At 41.7% G+C, this 20547-nt stretch overlaps 1 protein-coding gene across 6 annotated transcripts in view; it reads right to left on the bottom strand.

Moving 5' to 3' along the window:
• ascc3 (activating signal cointegrator 1 complex subunit 3) overlaps nucleotides 1-20547 on the bottom strand; it is a 258535-nt gene that overhangs the window by 5084 nt on the left and 232904 nt on the right. For 5 of the 6 annotated variants that reach the window (XM_061819557.1, XM_061819561.1, XM_061819563.1 and 2 more), the window contains 2 exons: nucleotides 18325-18475; nucleotides 10045-10251 (listed from right to left, as the gene is read on the bottom strand). In XM_061819557.1, coding sequence (XP_061675541.1) covers nucleotides 10045-10251; nucleotides 18325-18475 — 358 coding nt within the window. The remainder of the gene's footprint in view (nucleotides 1-10044; nucleotides 10252-18324; nucleotides 18476-20547) is intronic. The other variant, XM_061819562.1, reaches the window with a different exon arrangement.

Below are 20547 nucleotides of genomic sequence, written 5' to 3'. Positions count from 1 at the left end.
GATCTAAATTTTAACAAACTAGTCTGTCCATATATCTAAATGTGAATGGTCATTTTCTCCCGTGGTACCATGTTATCTTGAAGTTGAAAACTTTTCCCCTTTCCATGTTTTAGGAAGAGATAGATCATGTACTGCTAGCTTTAATCAATGGATTGACAATAGATACCTCCGTAAATTATGATAGATTATAACAATACAATATGATGAAATAAAATGATTTGGTTGTATGAATATTTAGTTTTGAAATTGAATGTCTATTGACCTCTTTAATAATGTCTGTCTCAATCAGTGCTGTGTGAAGAAATTATGATTATGGTATTAGGTAACAACTACGTACTCTGGTATAACATATCAGTAAGTTATTTTAAGGTCTTGAGATTCCAACCGTAATCACACCTGCAACTTTATCTGCAGGCATGACTGATCACACTGACATTTTTCAAATGTGAGTGACTGTAAAATGATCATACATCTGCTTCTAATAAAGAAATGCTTTGCTCTGGTCTAGATAACGTTGCAGCCGCTTAACAGGAGATAGCACGAGAACATCTAATTATCAGAACCATTACAACAAGGAGCACCTGTTGTCTGTTAAAGAAATGACCACACATGTACTCAGCAATCTTCCACACACTTGCACACACACACACACACACACACGCACGCACGCGCACACACACACACACGCACGCACGCACACACACACACACACACACACACCACACACACACACATGAACAAACAAGTCCACTTTGTTTAAAACTATGTTTTGTTCCCCTATCTTTTTGTAACATTCATGTAAGTAAGAGCCGTTTTGAAACCAAATAAATAGAGGTGCTGAGGAGAAGATAATCAGAGAGTGAAGTGGTGAATTGTCTCATCTCTCCTTGTGAGCTGTCAAACCTGAACTGGTGACTTTGCTTCCTCTTTTGTCCAGTTTAATGGATGTTTAATTGGTAAACCTGACATTTACTTGGTCATTTGAGCCGGATCTCAAGTTACCCGAGGTTTCCAGAGGTTGAGTCGACATCCAGGCAAAGACCGTGGCCACAGCACTTGAGACCCTTTCCGAGACTGGACCTTGGCTTTGCGTGTGGAGACTGAGGATTGACGAGAAGCCAAAGAAAGTAAAGACATCTCTAGTGAGTATGAAACTCACACACTCATGAGGAATGAGTGAATGTCTGGGCAACTGCGGCAGAACCAAACCTTGAGAATACAAGTAAGAAAGTAATTGTCACCTGGTTCAGGGGGAAGTCAGTATAGTCACCCTAGGTGAACCACTGACTCCAACAGAGGTAAAACAAACGGTTAAAAAAAGTTGCTATAGAAGATCTGAAAAAAATTCATGTGTAAGGACTGGAAGTTTGTAGAAAGCCAATGTCCTTCCAAAATAAAACCTAAATTTGTGGATAACACAATATAGCTTTGCTGGCCAGCTCAACACACACACAAAATATATAGTTAACCTGCAGGATAAAATAAGAAAAACACAAAAATGATTTAAAAAAAAAAATGGACTCAAGATGATGTGAAAAAGGCCATAAAAGGTATGACATATCATATAGTTGATGTAACAGAAGTCATCCAGGGAATGGAAGACTTCAGAAAGTCTTACTACTTAAATGGTGTGGAAGTATAACAAATTTGGATGACAGCAATGAAGAGATTGGCATAGCATCAGCGGAGATTGGAATCCAAAAGATAAAAAAGTAGTTTCTCACACAAGCAGGGAACTTAATCATCAAGTTCAAGGGTTAATAGAGTGCACTTCACCTAGATTTAGACAAAGATCAAATTGTACTGCCATTGGAAGAGCAAAACAAAACAACAATGAATCATTTGAAGAACATAGTATCAGAATCTCTGCATGTTTTAAAGCAAGCAGGGGCATTCCTGAAGATCACACTCTAGGGAGTGTGTATCAAATTTGAAGCAAATAATAAAAAAAATAATAATTTAAAATAATCCTACAAAAAATGGATTGAAAAATATTGGGTTGACAAACCAACTGACAGCCTGTAACAATACATTAACCAAGCACTAAACGCAGAAAGAGAGTGACAAAATGAGAAAAAGAAAGTAGACAGAAGAAGGAGACATTTATGGAGCTTTATGTGAAAAATTTAATAATCATGGCCGCAGACGAGGAAGAAGCTGGGGAAGAGTAATGGGGAGGGGATGCGAATTTTATAAAAAATAAATTGTTGGTGAAAAAGGTCACATTTGACGTGATTGGCCTCAAAACAAAACACCCACCACTGCATGACGAGAGCAGCCATCTTCCCGTCAAAAATATCACAACCAATGCTACCAATGTGCCCCATACGTTTGTTCAGAAGAGATCTCTTTCTGAAACTAGGACTGGGCTTAGTTCCCTCTCCGACAGGATATATAGAAGTAAAAAGAAAAAGGGAATTACTGGGAGGACAGTTGAATGTCTTACAAAATAGAAAGACAGCACTCTATTTTACCTTAGATATTCCACAAAAATCTCACACAAGAACAGATCTCTTGCTGCAAACAGCTCGAGACATGATTGAATAACCACAAAATAACATAGGAAGTGACTCACTGCATGTGACTATGTAGTATAAGATAAACTTATCACAGCCCACACCAGCCAAAATCATGATTATCTGTACTCAGATGGTATATCAGTCATGGTGGCAGGAACAAGACTGACTGACAAACGAAATGCATTACAGAAGGAATTGACACCACCACAAATAATTTTACAAACAAACTGAACAGGAGTGGAAGAGTTTGGGACAATTTGTATAGACAACACAAAATGTTTCTGACATTTGGGATCATTGCTTTGTTGGAACACTCAAGAGTAACACAGTTTCAATTGATTTGAGGTGAAATTAAAGAAATTTGAGGTGACCTTTCTACTTTTACACTGAGATGTTGATGAACCATCCAGGAAACACCAAGGCTCAAATCTGGCATGAAATTGAATTCCTGAGAAACTAACGTTGACAGTTGACAGGGAACCTAGCTTTATATCATTATTGACTGAGAGGGTGTTGTGCAAGAAAGAACGTCCAGGTCTGAAATCGACATCTTTCAAGAATTACCAAAATTTACAGCTGCTCACATGGAGTAACAGAATGCCTTTAGGACAAAGATTTTATGGTCAGACAAGAAAGATTAAACCAATTTCCCACAATAAGAAGTAATTAGTTGAGGTGAAGCTTACACCTAAGCGAAATATCTGCTATTGAGCCTGTTGGTGGTAGCCGTCTACTCTGGTTGGGGTGGGGGTTTGTCGATACATGGTACTGATCCACTATGACTTAATATTTTAACAGCTAGACATATGGACAAAACTCTTTGATCCAAAAAGACAATGATCTCATATATTCATCTCAACTTGTTTGGTTATGTATAAAGAAGCTTCTAGAATGGCCTTTCCAATAACCTAAACGTGAATGAACATTTGAGAATATGACCCCCATAGGCCACTCTCACAGGTGGTGATCCCATGGTAGAAGGACCCATGTTAGCCTTTTTCATCTTTTCTCAGCTAATTGGGGCCAGAACCACCCGCAAAAAGTGAAAAAATATGAAGTTGCGCAGGATGTATGTTTATGCGGGTACCAGAACGTTGAAAATATTTTTTTTACTTCGCATATTTAAGACAATAAGAGGTATTAAGTTCAATCTTTATTAATAAAACCTGATAATATATACAGTATTATAAATTTATAGTATAAATATAAATAATAAAACTTATATTACTGTATAGTTACCATTCATCACACAAGGACTTCTGCTGGAGGCGCTGGGAATATAGTTTTGAGATGGGGAGTTGTTTTTTGTGTGAGAGGGTGCAGTATTTATACTTTGCAAACTTGAGACAACAATGAAACAGTACAAGTTTCTACTTAAACAATAAAAACTTTTTTATTGCAGTACAGAATCAACATTCTTCAGAGAAACATCTGCTAGAGGTGCTTGTCAGTTTTACGCAACCTAGCCCATTTAAACTACGATATCCAAGGAAGGAAGACGAACTTTTGCTCTTGAGGAGAACGCAGAAGATGTGTACAATCTACTGCTCATTCTGACCACATCTCCACGAATCCTCCTCTTTATTTCTTAGGGCGGTCCACAACGTAACAAATAAACGTGATAAGCAAAGCAACCGTGACAAACAAAGCAAGTGTGAGTTGATAAAGCAACCGTAAGCAAACGTGACAAACAAAGCAAATGTGTGATGTCTTCTGCAGAGCGCAGGACGACGCACCCCTGTGACGTCCCCTCCGTCTCACTAAGATGCCTCGATTTGTTGCATCACATTGTTTAAAAATCTCCATCATCAAGCATTATAAGCAAAACAGAGGAAATGAGATAACATTATGTACAATTAATCCAAATAGTCCAACAGTGCTGATGGTATAACTGAGGATTTATCTTTGAGAAAAACATGGTGTTGTCTTTGTTTTTCTATCTACTTCAAAATTCCCAATACAAGGACATAACCCTGTCAACACAATTGCTAAACTCAATAGGTTGTAACATACTGTCATCAATGTATTGTGCAAATTCTTCCTCTACATAACGACGAGCACCATTGTTGTCGCCGGAGGAAGCCTCAACACACAGAGGTACGCTTCTGAGGTCTTAATGCTTTTTGAAATTTCTCAAGCCAACCTTTACTTGTCCTCAAGAGGGTGAATCCCCCTTGCAGGTTTGTCAGCACCTTCTTCAGCCTCTTCCATCATCGTGACCAGGCTGATTTTCTGCAATCAGCTATCCACAAACTGAACACAGTTTCCATTCGAAAAATCTTTTTTTTTGTGGTCACCACCAGTTTCGCTTTCTTATTAAAAGTTATTGAAGCGGTTTTACAGATTTTATGAAGTGCACTGTGAATTCATTCATCCCATAATGGCGTGCCAAAAAGCGAAAGTTCTGCCATCTTTGATCATATCCAAAACTACATTTTCACTGATCATCATCATCTTTTTCGTCGTCGTCACCGGGCCGTTTTTCTGCAATCCACTGTCCAGAAAGCTAACACAGCTTCCATTCAAACAATCCTCCTATTTCGCAGTCACCACGTTTCACTTCCTTCTTAAAAGTTATTGAAGTGGTTTTGCGGATTTTATGTAGCGCACCGTGGATTCATTCACGCTATAGAGGTCGTGCATAGTCATAAAATCATGTGACGTTTGTTTACCTCGCCATATTGCCGGTCTAACAAAGCATTGTTCAATGCTAAGTCAGTTGGAGACGACACGAAAATATCTTATTGCACAATGCCCACAGTCTTGTCTGACCGATACTGTTAGACATTTAGAATGTGGAAAAAAAAACAAAGGTACGCGGAAAAATTTGATAAACTCTGCATAGAGGACCAGTGTTTAATGGCGAAGTCAATGTTTTCGCCGATAATAAATTGGACTGTTATTTTGCGCAAGTCAAGATTTACACGGAAAAGTTTGAAAGCGTATAAAAGTCTGGACGCATACAAGTACTTTGTTGCTGGATCTGTTCTCATCAGGAATAAATCCCACATAGTGACGGGTTGACGGCTCATGAAAGTGGATGCGTGTTCGGCCACATGTTAACCTTTGCCGGAATCCATCGATCTTTTCAGCTAGTATTCAATATAAATACCAATATTTAAATAAATGACCCCTGGCTTTCCACAAACTCGCATTCATTAAGTATGATTGGGGGGGAAAGGACGGAATCGTTTCCACGGAACGTACACGGAAGCAATTGCGGCCACACTTAACCTCTGTAAACCTCTGCGACAGACATTTTTCTCAAATGAGCCAATTTGGAATTATAAATACGTCTTGGTAATTTGAGATTGAGGAGAATAATTCCTACCTGAAATGAAGCGATCGCGACACAGCCGTCTGTGTATTTTGGTTGGGCACCATCATGTTTAATTGCTGAAATACATCAATATTTTCTGTTCTTGTCAGCTGGTATTCCATAGAATGATCTCTATGAATATCGCAACCAACAACAACCAACAGCACAACAGGTCTCGGGTATTGTAAATATTCTCCTCCGGTTGAATGTCTCCCACAATGTCGAGAAGCTCTGTTTGACCGGCAATATGGTGCGGTGAAAATGGGCATCACGTGTCGACTCTTGCAATGTCGCAAATGTGACCATCAATGTACATGTCTTATTATCATGCACGTCTCTAATAAATCGCAAGCCACACTTACTTGCCATCTTTTATCATGTCCTAAAGTTTTACTGTTTTGATGATGGTTGTCATCTTCATCTTCCTCTTTATCATCACGGGGATGTTTTTCTAAAATCCGCTCTCCGCAAAGCTAAAGCAGCTTCCATTCAAACAATACTATTATTTCGCAGAGTCACTACACGTTTCACTTCCTTATTAAAAGCGGTTTTATGAATTTTATGTAGCACACCATGGATTCATTCATGCCATAATGGTGTGCCACAAAAGCATAACTTCTCCAGTCTTTGATCATATCCAAAAGTTTTACTTTTACACTGATCGTCATCATCTTCCTCTTCCTCTTTTTCTTGGGCATTCCAAAGGAAGCTTTCGCATCAACACAGCACTTTGGCAGCATTGTGAACATGAGAGGTTATCATGCAGACAGTCAACAGCATAGAAAATGGCGGAAAGGAAGGACAAGGGAAACGGTGGAATGGAATTTGCCGGGTGGGGCTTTGATGATGTGCAACCAATCAGCTCATGAGATAAATCCACACATCGTTGGTCGATGTCGCGTCGGGGACCAATTACGTGCCTTGTATCAATGCGTCTTTCTGCAATACTGTATGGTGATTTGGCTGCCCCCACCACCACCCCCCTGAAGGGGGGGCAAAAGTCTTCTTCTTTTCCTTTCAGCTTGTCCCGTTAGGGGTCGCCACACCGTGTCATCTTTTGCCATCTTAGCCTATCTCCTGCTTCTTCCTCTAACCCCAACTGCCCTCATGTCTTCCCTCATCACATCCATAAACCTTCTCTTTGGTCTTCCTCTCGCCCTTTTGCCTGGCAGCTCCATCCTCACCACCCTTCCACCAATATACTCACTCTGTCGCCTCTGAACATGTCCAAACCATCGAAGTCTGCTCTCTCGAACCTTGTCAGCAAAACATCCAACTTTGGCTGTCCCTCGAATGAGCTCATTTCTAATCCTATCCAACCTGCTCACTCCGAGCGAGAACCTCAACATCTTCATTTCTGCCACCTCCAGTTCTGCTTCCTGTTGTTTCTTCAGTGTCATTGTCTCTAATGCGTACATCATAGCCGGCCTCACCACTGTTTTGTAAACTTTGCCCTTCATCCTAGCAGAGACTCTTCTGTCACACAACACACCAGACACCTTCCGCCAGGTGTTCTAACCTGCTTGGACCCGTTTCTTCACTTCCTTACCACACTCACCATTGCTCTGGATTGTTGAACCTAAATATTTGAAGTCATCCACCCTCACTATCTCTTCTCCCTGTAGCCTCACTTTTCCCCCTCCACTTTTCTCATTCACGCATATATATTCTGTTTTACTTCGGCTAATCTTCATTCCTCTCCTTTCCAGTGCATGTCTCCATCTTTCTAATTGTTCCTCCACCTGTTCCCTGCTTTCACTGCATATCACAATATCATCTGCGAATATCATGGTCCAAGGGGATTCCAGTCTAACCTCATCTGTAAGCCTATCCATTACCACTGCAAACAGGAAGGGGCTCAGAGCTGATCCCTAATGCAGTCCCACCTACACCTTAAATTCCTCTGTCACACCTAAGGCACACCTCACCATTGTTCTGCTGCCATCATACATGTCCTGTACTATTTTAACATACTTCTCTGCCACACCAGACTTATGCATGCAGTACCACAGTTCCTCTCTTGGTACTCGGTCATAGGCTTTCTCTAGATCCACAAAGACACAATGTAGCTCCTTCTGACCTTCTCTGTACTTTTCCACTAGCATCCTCAAGGCAAATAATGCATCTGTGGTACTCTTTCTAGGGATGAAACCATACTGTTGCTCGCAGATACTTCTGTCCTGAGTCTAGCCTCCACTACTCTTTCCCATAACTTCATTGTGTGGCTCATCAACTTTATTCCTTTATAGTTCCCACAGCTCTGAACATCCCCTTTGTTCTTAAAAATGGGAACTTGAACACTTTTCCTCTATTCTTGAGGCATCTTTTCGCCCGCTAGTATTCTGTTGAATAAGTTGGTCAAAAATTCCACAGCCATCTCTCCAAATTGCTTCCATACCTCTACCGGTATGTCATCAGGACCAACTACCTTTCCATTTTTCATCCTTTGTAGTGCCTTTCTGACTTCCCCCTTAGTAATCATTGGCACTTCCTGGTCCTTCACACTTGCCTCTTCAACTCTTCCTTCTCTCTCAATTTCTTCATTCATCAACTTCTCAAAGTATTCTTTCCATCTATTTAGCACACTACTGGCACCAGTCAACACATTTCCATCTCTATCCTTAATCACCCTTACCTGCTGCACATCCTTCCCTTCTCTATCCCTCTGTCTGGCCAACCTGTAGAGATCCTTTTCTCCTTCTTTCGTGTCCAACCTGGTGTACATGTCTTCATACGCCTCTTGTTTAGCCTTTGCCACCTCTACCTTTGCCCTACGTTGCATCTCGATGTACTCCTTTCGCCTCTCCTCAGTCCTCTCAGTGTCCCACTTCTTCTTTGCTAATCTCTTTCCTTGTATGACTCCCTGTATTTTAGGGTTCCACCACCAAGTTTCGTTCTCCCCTTTCCTACCAAAAGACACACCAAGTACTCTCCTGCCTGTCTCTCTGATTACCTTGGCTGTCGTTGTCCAGTCTCCGCGAGCTTCTGCTGTCCATCGAGAGCCTGTCTTACCTCTTTCCGAAAGGCTGCACAACATTCTTCCTTTCTCAGCTTCCACCACATGGTTCTCTGCTCTACCTTTGTCTTCTTAATCTTCCTACCCAGCACCCGAGTCATCCTACACACTACCATCATATGCTGTCGCGCTACACTCTCCCCTACCACTACTTTACAGTCAGTAACCTCTTTCAGATTACATCGTCTGCACAAAATATAAACCACCTGCTTGCTTATACCTCCGCTCTTGTAGGGCACTATATGTTCCTCCCTCTTCTGGAAATAAGTGTTCACTACAGCCATCTCCATCCTTTTTGCAAAGTCCACCACCATCTGTCCCTCAAAGTTCCTTTCCTGGATGCCGTGCTTACCCATCACTTCTTCATCGCCCCTGTGTCCTTTACCAATATGTCCGGTACAATCTGCACCAATCACAACTCTCTCGCTGTCTGGGATGCTCAGAACTACTTCATCTAGTTCCTTCCAGAATTTCTCTTTCAACTCTAGGTCACATCCTACCTGTGGGGCATAGCTGCTAACCACATTATACATAACACCCTCAATTTCAAATTTTAGTCTTGGGGGTGGGGGTGGGGGGGGGGCTAAAGTAGTGAAGCACAAAGTAGCGAAGGAACCCTTTACAATCATAGGAGACTAAGAGGAGGCAGATGAGGTGGCTGGAGACTGATTCCTAAACCTGGAAAAACTGTAGTAGATAAATGGATGAATCTTCATGAGGAGCGTATGTAACTTTCTTACTCCAACTTGTACATATGCATTACAATCTATGGATTTTGGCAATGACGTCTTGAGTGAACAAACCAATGCATGTTTCCACGACAGGAGGTCCAAGCAGAATGATGAGTGCTGCACAAGCTAAATTATTGTGACAGCATACCAGACCAGCAACAACGCAGGTCATTTGCTAATTAAGAAAATTAACAAAACAAGTTACACTGCAGTGCGCTAACATTACCTTAAAACAAGGAACAGCTTCAAATCTTCCAGTCAAAATCCCCAGTATTTTTAATGTGCTTTTTGTCTATCAATGAATTAAGACTACTGACACATTGAAGATGGTGGACAACTATTTGTCGACCAATCAAGACAGAGCATTTTGTCTTGGTCCACCATCCGCATGTGTATAAATGCATCTGACAGACCAAGGAAGGGGCACTTCAAGTTGATAGGGTATTTTGACATACTAACCCTCATCTGTGCTTGGTTGATGCGCCTCAGTGTCACCTGCAAAACATACTCCTGGTCAGCATGGACATCCAGCCAGCTCCTGGCCCCTCTCAGGTGTGCTCCAGTAGCAGGCAAATGGCATTCTGTTTGTTGTTGGCTCGCCTCCCACCATCCCTTGACACTCAATGCAACCTCGAGTACAGGAAGATGACTGAGGAAATCCCACATCTGACCAAAGAGTAATATAAAAAGGTCACAATAATAGTGTTACTGTGTCTGAACCAGGGGCAAGTGCGGTATTTAGAGAGTAAGAAATCTTTTAAAGACAAAAGATCCTTTTATCATTTTCAACCGTCCCCCGATAGTGGGCAAAGAATGAGAAAACCAAATAGCCAACTTTATATCATATTGTAGAGCACAGATCAAATCCCCCAATTCTTTGCAATTGTACGAGTATGTTGAAAATATTCTCAATGGTTAGATGACAAAGATTTTCAAATTTGTGTTCATTACTGTAGAAACCCTTTAGAAAGTCATTAAATCCTTCATCAGCGAACCTAGGATTTTTTTCCACATCCTGCTGGTCCAATATATATTAGTATTAGTAATTGCATGATTCGTCACTTTAAACTGCTCCCTTTGCACAATTGTCATTGCACTGATTTATAACAGGAACTGCGAACAGGTAAAGGCACTTTGTACGAGCTAAACAGAATGTGGGACGTTGACACAATTCTCTTACCTGTCCTAAATGAAGATTTTACATCTTGCATGACTATTATGAGAAATAGTTCCTATAAATAGAAAGGTCTCTTGTTCTTTCTTTAGGTTGCTTTGTTGTTCTTTGTTCTGAATGTCATACCAGGGCAGCACTGACTGCCGGAGAAAAATTCCTCGTGTTTTTACACACTTGGCCAATAAACCTGATTCTGATTCTGAGAAACATCTACCATTTCAAAGTGATTATATAGCAGATATACAGCAGTTAAATTGAAAAATATGATGCAGAATGCACCTTCTGCGCTTCGTATCCCGAAGCATACTGTCTTCGACTCTCTACGGTGCTGTGACACACAAGACAATCATCCTGTTCATTCGTTGTTGTGTGCTAATTGATCCAAGTTGTTGTTCCCATACTTGTATAATTGTTGTCATATGATTTAACAATATCAAGATGGTTTATTGTGTGACATTTGGTGTTACAAATTGCTCAGGCAGCCCAAGAGTTTGTTCTTTGGCTTTCCAAGTGAAAAGGGAAGACACGACCAGTGAATACGGAAAGTCAATCGACTGCAACAAACTTGGTTAGCTGTGGCTGCCTAGTAAGCATTCAAAATTGTGCTGATCACTCAGAACTGGCGTATTTTGAGAAAGACTTAGAATCACCTCCAGTGCCATCTATTTTTCTGATGGCCCTTGTACAGCAGCAAAGTGCTGCAGACAGGAGGTGAACATTTCCTTGTACAGTGCCCTGTCAAATTTTCTTTTCATTTGGCCCTGTTGATTTCTTCAACCTTCCGCCACATTTCAGGCTTCAAATATAAAGATATAAGATTATTTTTTTTTGTCAAGAATCAACAACAAGTGGGACACAATCGTGAATTGTAACGAAATTTATTGGCTATTTTACACTTTTTTAACAAATAAAAACACTGAAAAGTGGCATGTGCAATATTATTCGCTCCCATTGCATTAATGCTTTGTAGCACCACCTTTTGCTGCAATTACAGCTACAAGACGCTTGGAGTATGTCTCTATCAGTTTTGCACATTGAGAGACTGAAATTTTTGCCCATTCTTCCTTGCAAAACAGCTCAAGCTCAGTGAGGGTGGATGGAGAGCGTTTGTGAACAGCAGTCGTCACCTCTGCCCACAGATTCTCGACTGGATTCAGGTCTGGACTTTGACTTGGCCGTTCTAATAATTGGATATGTTTATTTGTGAACTATTCCATTGTAGTTTTGGCTTTATGTTTTGGATCATTGTCCAGTTGGAAGATAAATCTCTGTCCCAGTCTCACGTCTTTTGCAGACTCCAACAGGTTTTCTTCCATAATGGTCCTATATTTGGCTCCATTGATCTTCACATCAATTTTAACCATCTTCCCTGTCACTGCTGAAGAAAAGCAGGCCCAAACCATGAGGCTGCCACCATCACGTTTGACAGTGGTGTTGGTGTGTTCAGGGTGATGAGCTGTGTTGCTATTACGACAAACATATAATTTTGCATTCTGGGCAAAAAGTTCAATTCTGGTTTCATCTGGCCAGAGCACCTTCTTTCACATGTTTGGCGTGTCTTTGAGAAATGGCTTTCTTCTTGCCACTCTTCCATAAAGGCCAGATTTGTGCACTGTACGACTAATTGTTGTCCTACGGACAGACTCTCCCACCTCAGCTGTAGATCTCTGCAGTTCATCCTGAGTGATCATAGGCCTCTTGGTGGCATCTCTGATCAGTCTTCTTGTTCGAGGTGAAAGTTTAGAGGGACGGCCGGGTCTTGGTAGATTTGCAGTGGTCTGATAGGCCTTCCATTTCAATATGATTGCTGGCACAGTGCTCCTTGAGATGTTTAAAGCTTAGGAAATCTTTTTTCCAAAATTTTTTACAAAATCGTATCCAAATCCGGCTTTACACTTCTCCACAACTGTATCTTGAACCTGCCTGGTGTGATCGTTGGTCTCCATAGTGCTCTCTGCACTTTAAACAGAACCCTGGGACCATCACAGAGCAGGTGCATTTATACGGAGACTTGATTACACACAGGTGGATTCTGTTTATCATCATCAGTCAACATTGGATTATTCAGAGATCCTCACTGAAGTTCTGGAGCGAGTTTGCTGCACTGAAAGTAAAGGGGCCGAATCATATTGCACGCCCCACTTTTCATTTTTTTGTGTGTTATTAAAGAATAGAATATCTAATAAATTTTGTTCCACTTCATGATTGTGTCACACTTGTTGTTGATACTTGACAAAAAAAAAATGAAAATTTTACATCTTTATGTTTGAAGCCTGAAATGTGGCAAAAGGTCGAAAAAAATCAAGGGGGCTGAATACTTTCACAAGGCACTGGATATGCCTAAGACATGATTATGGTTATGATGCACTGGGTAGTAGGGGAAAAAAAGCCTCACGCAGGAGTTTTCAGTATTGTTGTACTTTTGGCGACATGACACACAGCAAAGATTTTCTGTGCAGCGTGTTATAACCAAACTCGCATGAGGGGCACACAATATATTGGGACACTGCATACTATGTAAAAGGTTGTGTCATGTCACTGAAAAATATATGAAAATACAGTGAACAAAGTAAGCATTTGAACACCCTGCTATATTGCAAGTTCTCCCCCCCTTAGGAATCATGGTGGGGTCTGAAATTTTCATCGTAGGTGCATGTCCACTGTGAGAGAGATAATCGAAAAAGAAAAATCCAGAAATCACAATGTATGATTTCTTAACCATTTATTTGTGTGATACAGGTGCAAATAAGTATTTGAACACCTATTAGAGGGAATTCTGACCCTCAAAGAACTGATAGCCCACCTTTAAAAGTCCATCTTCACTCCATGTATTATCCTGAATCAGATGCACCTGTGTGAGGTTGTTAGCTGCATAAAGACACCTGTCCACCCCATACAATCAGTAAGACTCAAAGTTGTAACATGGGCAAGACCAAAGAGCTGTTCAAAGACACCACAGAGAAAATTGTACAACTCCGCATGGCTGGAAATGGCTACGGAGAAATTGCCAAGCAGCTTGGTGAAAAAAGGCCCACTGTTGGAGCAATCATTAGAAAATGGAAGAAGCTAAACATGATGGTCAATTTCAAGCCCCATGCAAGATATCACCTCGTGGGGTCTCAATGATCCTTAGAAAAGTGGGGAATCAGCCCAAGACTACACAACAGGAATTGGTCAATGACCTGAAAAGAGCTGGGATCACCGTTTCCAAGGTGACTGTTGGTAATACACTTAGACGTCATGGTTTGAAATCATGCATGGCATGGAAGGTTCCCCTGATTAAACCAGCACATGTCAAGGCCCATCTTAAGTTTTCCAATGACCATTTGCATGATACAGAGGCGTCATGGGAGAAAGTTTTGTGGTCAGATCAGACCAAAATGGAACAGTTTGGTTATAATTCCACTCACCGTGTTTGGGGGAAGATGAATGATGACTTCCATCCCAAGAACACCATCCCTACTGTGAAGCATGGGGGTGGTAGCATCATGCTTTGGGGTGTTTTTCTGCACATGGGACAGGACGACTGCAATGTATTAAGGAGAGGACGACCACGGCCATGTATTGTGACATTTTGGGTAACGCCCATTTTCCTCAGTCAAAGCACTGAAGACGGGTTGTGGCTGGGTCTTTCAACATGACAATGACCCGAAGCACACAGCCAGGAAAACCAAGGAATGGCTCCGTAAGAAGCATATCAACGTTCTGGCTTGGTTAGGTGGTCTCCAGACCTAAACCCAATAGAAAATCTTGGGAGGGAGTTGAAACTCCGTGATTCTCAGCGACAGTCCAGAAGCTCTGTTAGCTCGAGAAGATCTGTGTGGAGGAGTGGGCCAAAATCCCTCCTGCAGTGTGTGCAAACCTGGTGAACAACTACAGAAACCGTTTGACCTCTGTAACTGCAAAGCCTACTGTACCAAATATTAACATTGGTTCTCTCAGGTGTTCAAATACTTATTTGCAGCTGTATCACACAAATAAATTGTTAAAAAAAAAAATCATACATTATGATTTTTGGATTTTTCTTTAGATTCTCTCTTTCACAGTGGACATGCACTTACGATGAAAATTTCAGACCACGCCATGATTTCTAAGTGGGAGAACTTGGAATATAGCAGGGTGTTGAAATATTTTCTTCACTGTATATGTATTACAGTAATGTGCGCCATCAACCTGAGCTCCTTGACCTGCTCATGGGAGTTTTGCAATTTACGATCATTAGCGTAGCATATTTTTTGCTACTGTACCAAACATCAGAAAAGCCTGCCCGTGCATTATATTTAACTTAAAACCAAAAATGTCAACTACAAGGGCTAGTCATGCAGCTGCTTTTAAAAGAAAAGTGTCATCACTCCTAAAAGTGGGCAACGCGGAAGCAGCGTGGCAGTTCAAAACAATAAAAGCTCAAACTCCATGGAAATGCGCGTAATGGGCACATTAAAAAAAAAAAGAAACGACAGGGCGAAAATGCTCGCTTTTTTTAAAAGTGCCCATTACACTCCTTTCTATGTAGTTTGCACTCTTGTTGTTTTGATTGTGACCTGACGTCATAGAAGAGTTTCTAAAATTTGTAGCTGAATGGAGGGCAAGAGGCAATGCTATCACCACTGTGGCGCTTCACCTAAAGGCGCTACAATAATGAGGAATGATGAGGAATAGAGGCAACCATGATTCTTGGGATTAGGTCACCCTCTTTACTCCTGCAATAACACTAAGATTGGTGCAGTAAATCCAGTCAGTGGAGCTGTAATTGGGGATCCTGGAGGGATCTGGGATCACAAAAGCAAGACTGTGCATGGTTTTTCTTTGCAATTGTATCCATGTGTGCAAGTGCGGAATCACATGCCTTGTATACTATCAATTAAAACTGCAATATTGGCGATCTGATCCCCAGCAACAGAAACTAGAATGTGAAATATTACCTCTTTGGCAGGGAAGGAGCACGAGCTGGTGTGTGAGATACAGACGTTCAAACTACATGTAGTCGAGCTTCCCACCCCCACACCCCACCCACCCGCATAGCTTGGAATCTGGTACCAATCCTTTTGAGAGGAGTTGGACTCTCTCCAACTCTAGAGTTGTCCACGGTAAGGTGTACAACAGGTGTGGCACAATTGTTCCCTGGCTTGGTGGCTGTATGTTGGGGTTCACCCAGGTGGTTAAGAGGGGAGCCTCCTTCAACCTTTGTGTGAGGGGACAGGTCCTGACTGTTGTTTGTGCCTATGCACCAAATATTTCAGAGTACCCACCGTTTTTGGAGTCCATGGAAAGGAAGATGGAGAGGACTCCTGCTGGGGACTCCATCGTTCTGCCCGGGGACATCAATACTATTGTGGGCAATGACAGTCAGCCTAGAAGGGGGTAATTCAGAGGAACACACTCCCCTACCCCCGATCAGAACCCAAGTGATGTTCTGTTATTGGACTGGTGTGCACAAAACGGATAAACGAACACCATGTTCAAACATAAAGGTGTCCACATGTGTACTTGACACCAGGACACTTGGGGCCGCAGTGATCGATTTACTGGTCATCTCATTGAACTTATAGCTGCATGTTTTGGGAACTTATAGCTGCATGTTTTGGACAGAGACCGATCACCACTTGGTGGTCTGTGTCTTTAAGCTTCTATTCCTTTTGACTTGTCCCCTTTGGGGTCACCACAGTGCATCATCTATTTCCTCCATGCTCCTTTCTAACACCATGTCTTCCCTTGAAACATCCATCAACCTTCTCTTTGGTCTTTCTCTCACTCTTTTGGGTGGCAGCTCCATCCTCACGAGCTTTCAACCAATATACTCTCTCTCTACCCTCTGGATGCGTCCAAACCATTGAAGTCTGCTCCTTTTAACTGTCACCAAAACATCTAACATTGGCTGTCCCTCTAATGAACTCATTTCTAATCCTATCCTACTTGCTCACTCCTAGAGAGACCCCATCTTCAATTCCGCCACCTACAGCTCTGCTTCCTGTCTCTTCAGTGCTACTGTCTCGAATCCGTACGTCATAGCTTGCCTCACCAATGTTTTATAAACTTTGCCCCTCATCCTAGCAGAGACACTTCTGTCACATAACACACATCACACCTTCCGCCAGTGGTTCCAAACTGCTTGGACCGGTTTCTTTACTTCCTTGCCACACTCACCAATGGTCTGGATTGTTGACCCCAAGCACTTGAAGTCGTCCATCCTTGCGCTCTCTTCTGCCCTTTCCCTTTCCATCCACCTTATTCATACACCTTCTACCTTTTTTTTGGCTAATCTTTATTCCTCTCCTTTCCAGTGCATGCTTTGACCTTTCAAACTGTTCTTTTACCTGCTCCTTACTTTCACTCCATATTACAATGTTATCTGCGAACTATTCCATCACCACCATAAACAGGAAGGGGCGCAAATCTAATCCCTGATGCAGTCCCACCTCCACCTAAAATTTTTGTCACACCTACGGCACACCTCACTACAGCTGAGTAAGAGAGCTGCTCTCCCATTGGCTATCACAGGAGCATCTTCCTGGCATCACATTGGCTAGGAGGGACGTCAATATTTACCCATGAGGACATACTGTATGTTCGCCACCGAATCCACTGTCATACGCTTGCGCACACTCGCACTGTACAACTTTGCGCATTTATTCATCTTTTTTCCACTATGGGCCCCAAGAAATTGATCGCCAGTGCCAGTAAGAAGATGAGAATTGTTTTGTCCGGCAAAACAAAACAAGAAATTATTGAAAAATATGCGTGCATGTGGCCTCAAGCTGTTCCTCCAAGGGATTTTGAGAGGATTGGAGTCGAGGTTAAACCTGAAAATGAGGAAATTGTTTTGGAACAGATAAGGGTATTTCCATGTAAAATCAGTTTCTACTTACAAAAGATTCAAGTTACGAAACGACCTCTGGAACAGATCAATTTCGTAAGTAGATGTACCACTGGAGACATACAAACCTGCTTTGACCTGCATTATATGAATGCTCGCCACCCTTCTGCTTCCTCCTTCGCCGTTGGTGGCGCATCCACTGTGACTGCGATGCACAAGTGGGTGTCAGAGTAGGAAGCCAGACCAGACTGCAGTTGCACAGCTCCTCAATGAGAGAATACCTTTAACTCTGTATAAGTAGTCCTGCCTGTGTCAAGCAGGACAACCTTATCTGTATCAGAGCAGACTTTGTGCGTGAGAATGAACTGTTTCGGTAAACCCGTATTTTCAGTACAACTCCTGATATGTTTTGTTTGCGAAAATTTCTTCGACAACAAATAAATCTTTCCTATAAAAGTAGTTAACTAAATTAGTTTATACAATAATTTCTTTCTTTGTGCTCTGCCTCCATGAGCCAGCCTGCTCGGACCGGAAACATAAGTGTTCTTTGCAGTCTCAATTGAGACACGCAGCTGTTTTGGTGGAGAAGACCTGGTCAATTTTCAAAGTAAAACACAAAGGTAGGGTGGGCATTTTTTATTCTGAGGCCTGGGGCACAATCTGCAACAACCACATGCTTATAAAAACAAGTCTTTTTGATTAAGGAAAAAAAGATACATTATAAATTAGTACTGTTGTAAACAGATTTTACCTGAGTAACATGACTTGAAGGAAACTCATCTCCAACAATTGCTTTAAAAATCCTTTCCTTTCCACTGCAGACAGTTATCAGCTCAGGAAGCCCTTCAATTGGTCCGCTGTCGGATCCTGTCCTACCCCCTCCGTTCTGGTTTGACCATTTCCTGAATTTTATAAAGCAAAGTGTTCAAAAGTATTATAAAAACACACAAATTAGTTACACGTCAACATGGGACAGTTTGAGGACAAAACGCCTCATTTAACTGTCCACGTCTTTCATTTAAGAAGTTCTTACATAGGTCTTTTAGAAGAAACATCATATCTTTGTATGGACAATGGGAGGGCATTTATACATGCAAATTATAAAGACCATTTACCAGTTCATGACTTTAACTCCAAAACCAGTACACAATCAAGGAATTTATTAATGTAATGTTTCACTTAATCCAGAGTGCCAGTAATATATGTAATAACAGATATGTTACAATACGAAGAGGCACCGAACGTGAGTAACTGCATAATCTTGTTCAACCAACACAATTTGTACAATGAGGATCGTGAGGACGACTCAATCTAAAACTACTGGAGGAGAGCCATTGATTTGAATCTCTTTCATCCCCATATCCTTTAAAGCTACATATCCTTTACATTTTTCAATACTTGAACTTTATCCACATCCCCTTCTAACTTTAACTTTAACATAGACTAGGTAGTTTGTGAATTGTGTTACTCATGTGCTGACTTTGTTTATTTGACTGCTTCTATTTGTACTTTAACATAGATTAAGTTTGTATGTGAATTTTTTCATCGATGTGGTGACTTTGTTTGTTTGATTGATTGCTTGTTTGACTTTCTGCAGCCCTTTGGAGAACACAATATTGTGCGACCTGTGGGCTGGTCCCAAGCCCAGATGAATGCGGAGGGTTGCGTCAGGAAGGGCATCCGGCGTAAAACTGTGCCAAACATATATAAGCGTTCATCAAACAAACTCCATAACGGATAGGTCGTGGCACAGCCTAAGCATACCCATCCGCCAGCACTGTTAATCAAGGTGTAGGTAGAACTTCAGATAATGTAGGTCAAAGGCAAAAAACGAGGAGGCAAGCGATTTAGTCACCAGAAGAAGAGAAACGCACAGACCATACAGCTATGTGTAGGGACTTTGAATGTTGGGACTATGACAGGAAAAGTTAGTTGACATGATGACGAGGAGAAAGGTTGATATATTCTGCATCCAAGAGACCAAGTGGAAAGGGAGTAAGGCTAGAAGTTTAGGAGCTGGGTTTAAATTATTTTACCATGGAATAGATGGGAAGATAAATGGAGTAGGGGTTATTTTAAAGGAAGAGCTGGCTAAGAATGTCTTGGAGGTGAAAAGAGTATCAGATCGAGTGATGAGGATGAAATTTGTAATTGAGTGTATTGTGTATAATGTGATTAGTGGCTATGCCCCACAGGTAGGATGTGACCTCGAGTTGAGAGAGAAATTCTGGAAGGAACTAGACGAAGTAGTCCTGTGCATCCCAGTCAGAGAGAGACTTGTGATTGGTGCAGATTTCAATGGATATGTTGGTGAAGGAAACAGGGGCGATGAAGAAGTGATGGGTGAGTATGGCATCCAGCAAAGGAACTTTGATGGTCAGATGATGGTGGACTTTGCAAAAAAGGATGGAACTGGCCGTGGCGAACACTTATTTCCAGAAGAGACAGGAACATAGAGTGACCTAAAGACCGGAAGTAGAAGCACGCAGGTGGATTAGATTTTGTGCAGATGATGTAATTTGAAGGAGGTTGCTGACTGTAAGGTCGTGGTGGGGGAGAGTGCAGCACAACAGCATAGGATTGTGGTGTGTAAAATGACTCTGGTAGTGGGTAGGAAGATTAAGAACAAAAGGTAGAACAGAGAATCAGGTGGTGGAAGTTGAGAAAGGAAGAATGTTGTGTGGCTTTTCAGAAAGAGGTGAGACGGACTCTAGATGGACAGGAAGACCTCCCAGAAGACTAGAATACTACTGCCAAGGTTTTCAGAGAGGCAGGCAGGAGAGTACTTGGGGTGTCTTCTGGTAGGAAAGGGTAGAAAATACAGGACGTCATTCAAGGAAAGAGATTAGCAAAGAAGAAGTGGGACACGGAGAAGACTGAAGAGTCAATGAGATGTGTCGTAGGCCAAAGGTAGAGGTGGTGAAGACTAAAGAGGCATATGATGACATGTACACCAGATTGGCTACAAAAGAAG

The sequence above is a fragment of the Syngnathoides biaculeatus genome, chromosome 5 (genome assembly GCF_019802595.1).
Source record: "Syngnathoides biaculeatus isolate LvHL_M chromosome 5, ASM1980259v1, whole genome shotgun sequence".
NCBI classification, from domain to species: Eukaryota; Metazoa; Chordata; class Actinopteri; order Syngnathiformes; family Syngnathidae; genus Syngnathoides; species Syngnathoides biaculeatus.
Note: the sequence above shows the minus strand (reverse complement) of the source record. Positions and strands in the feature narration are given on the sequence as shown.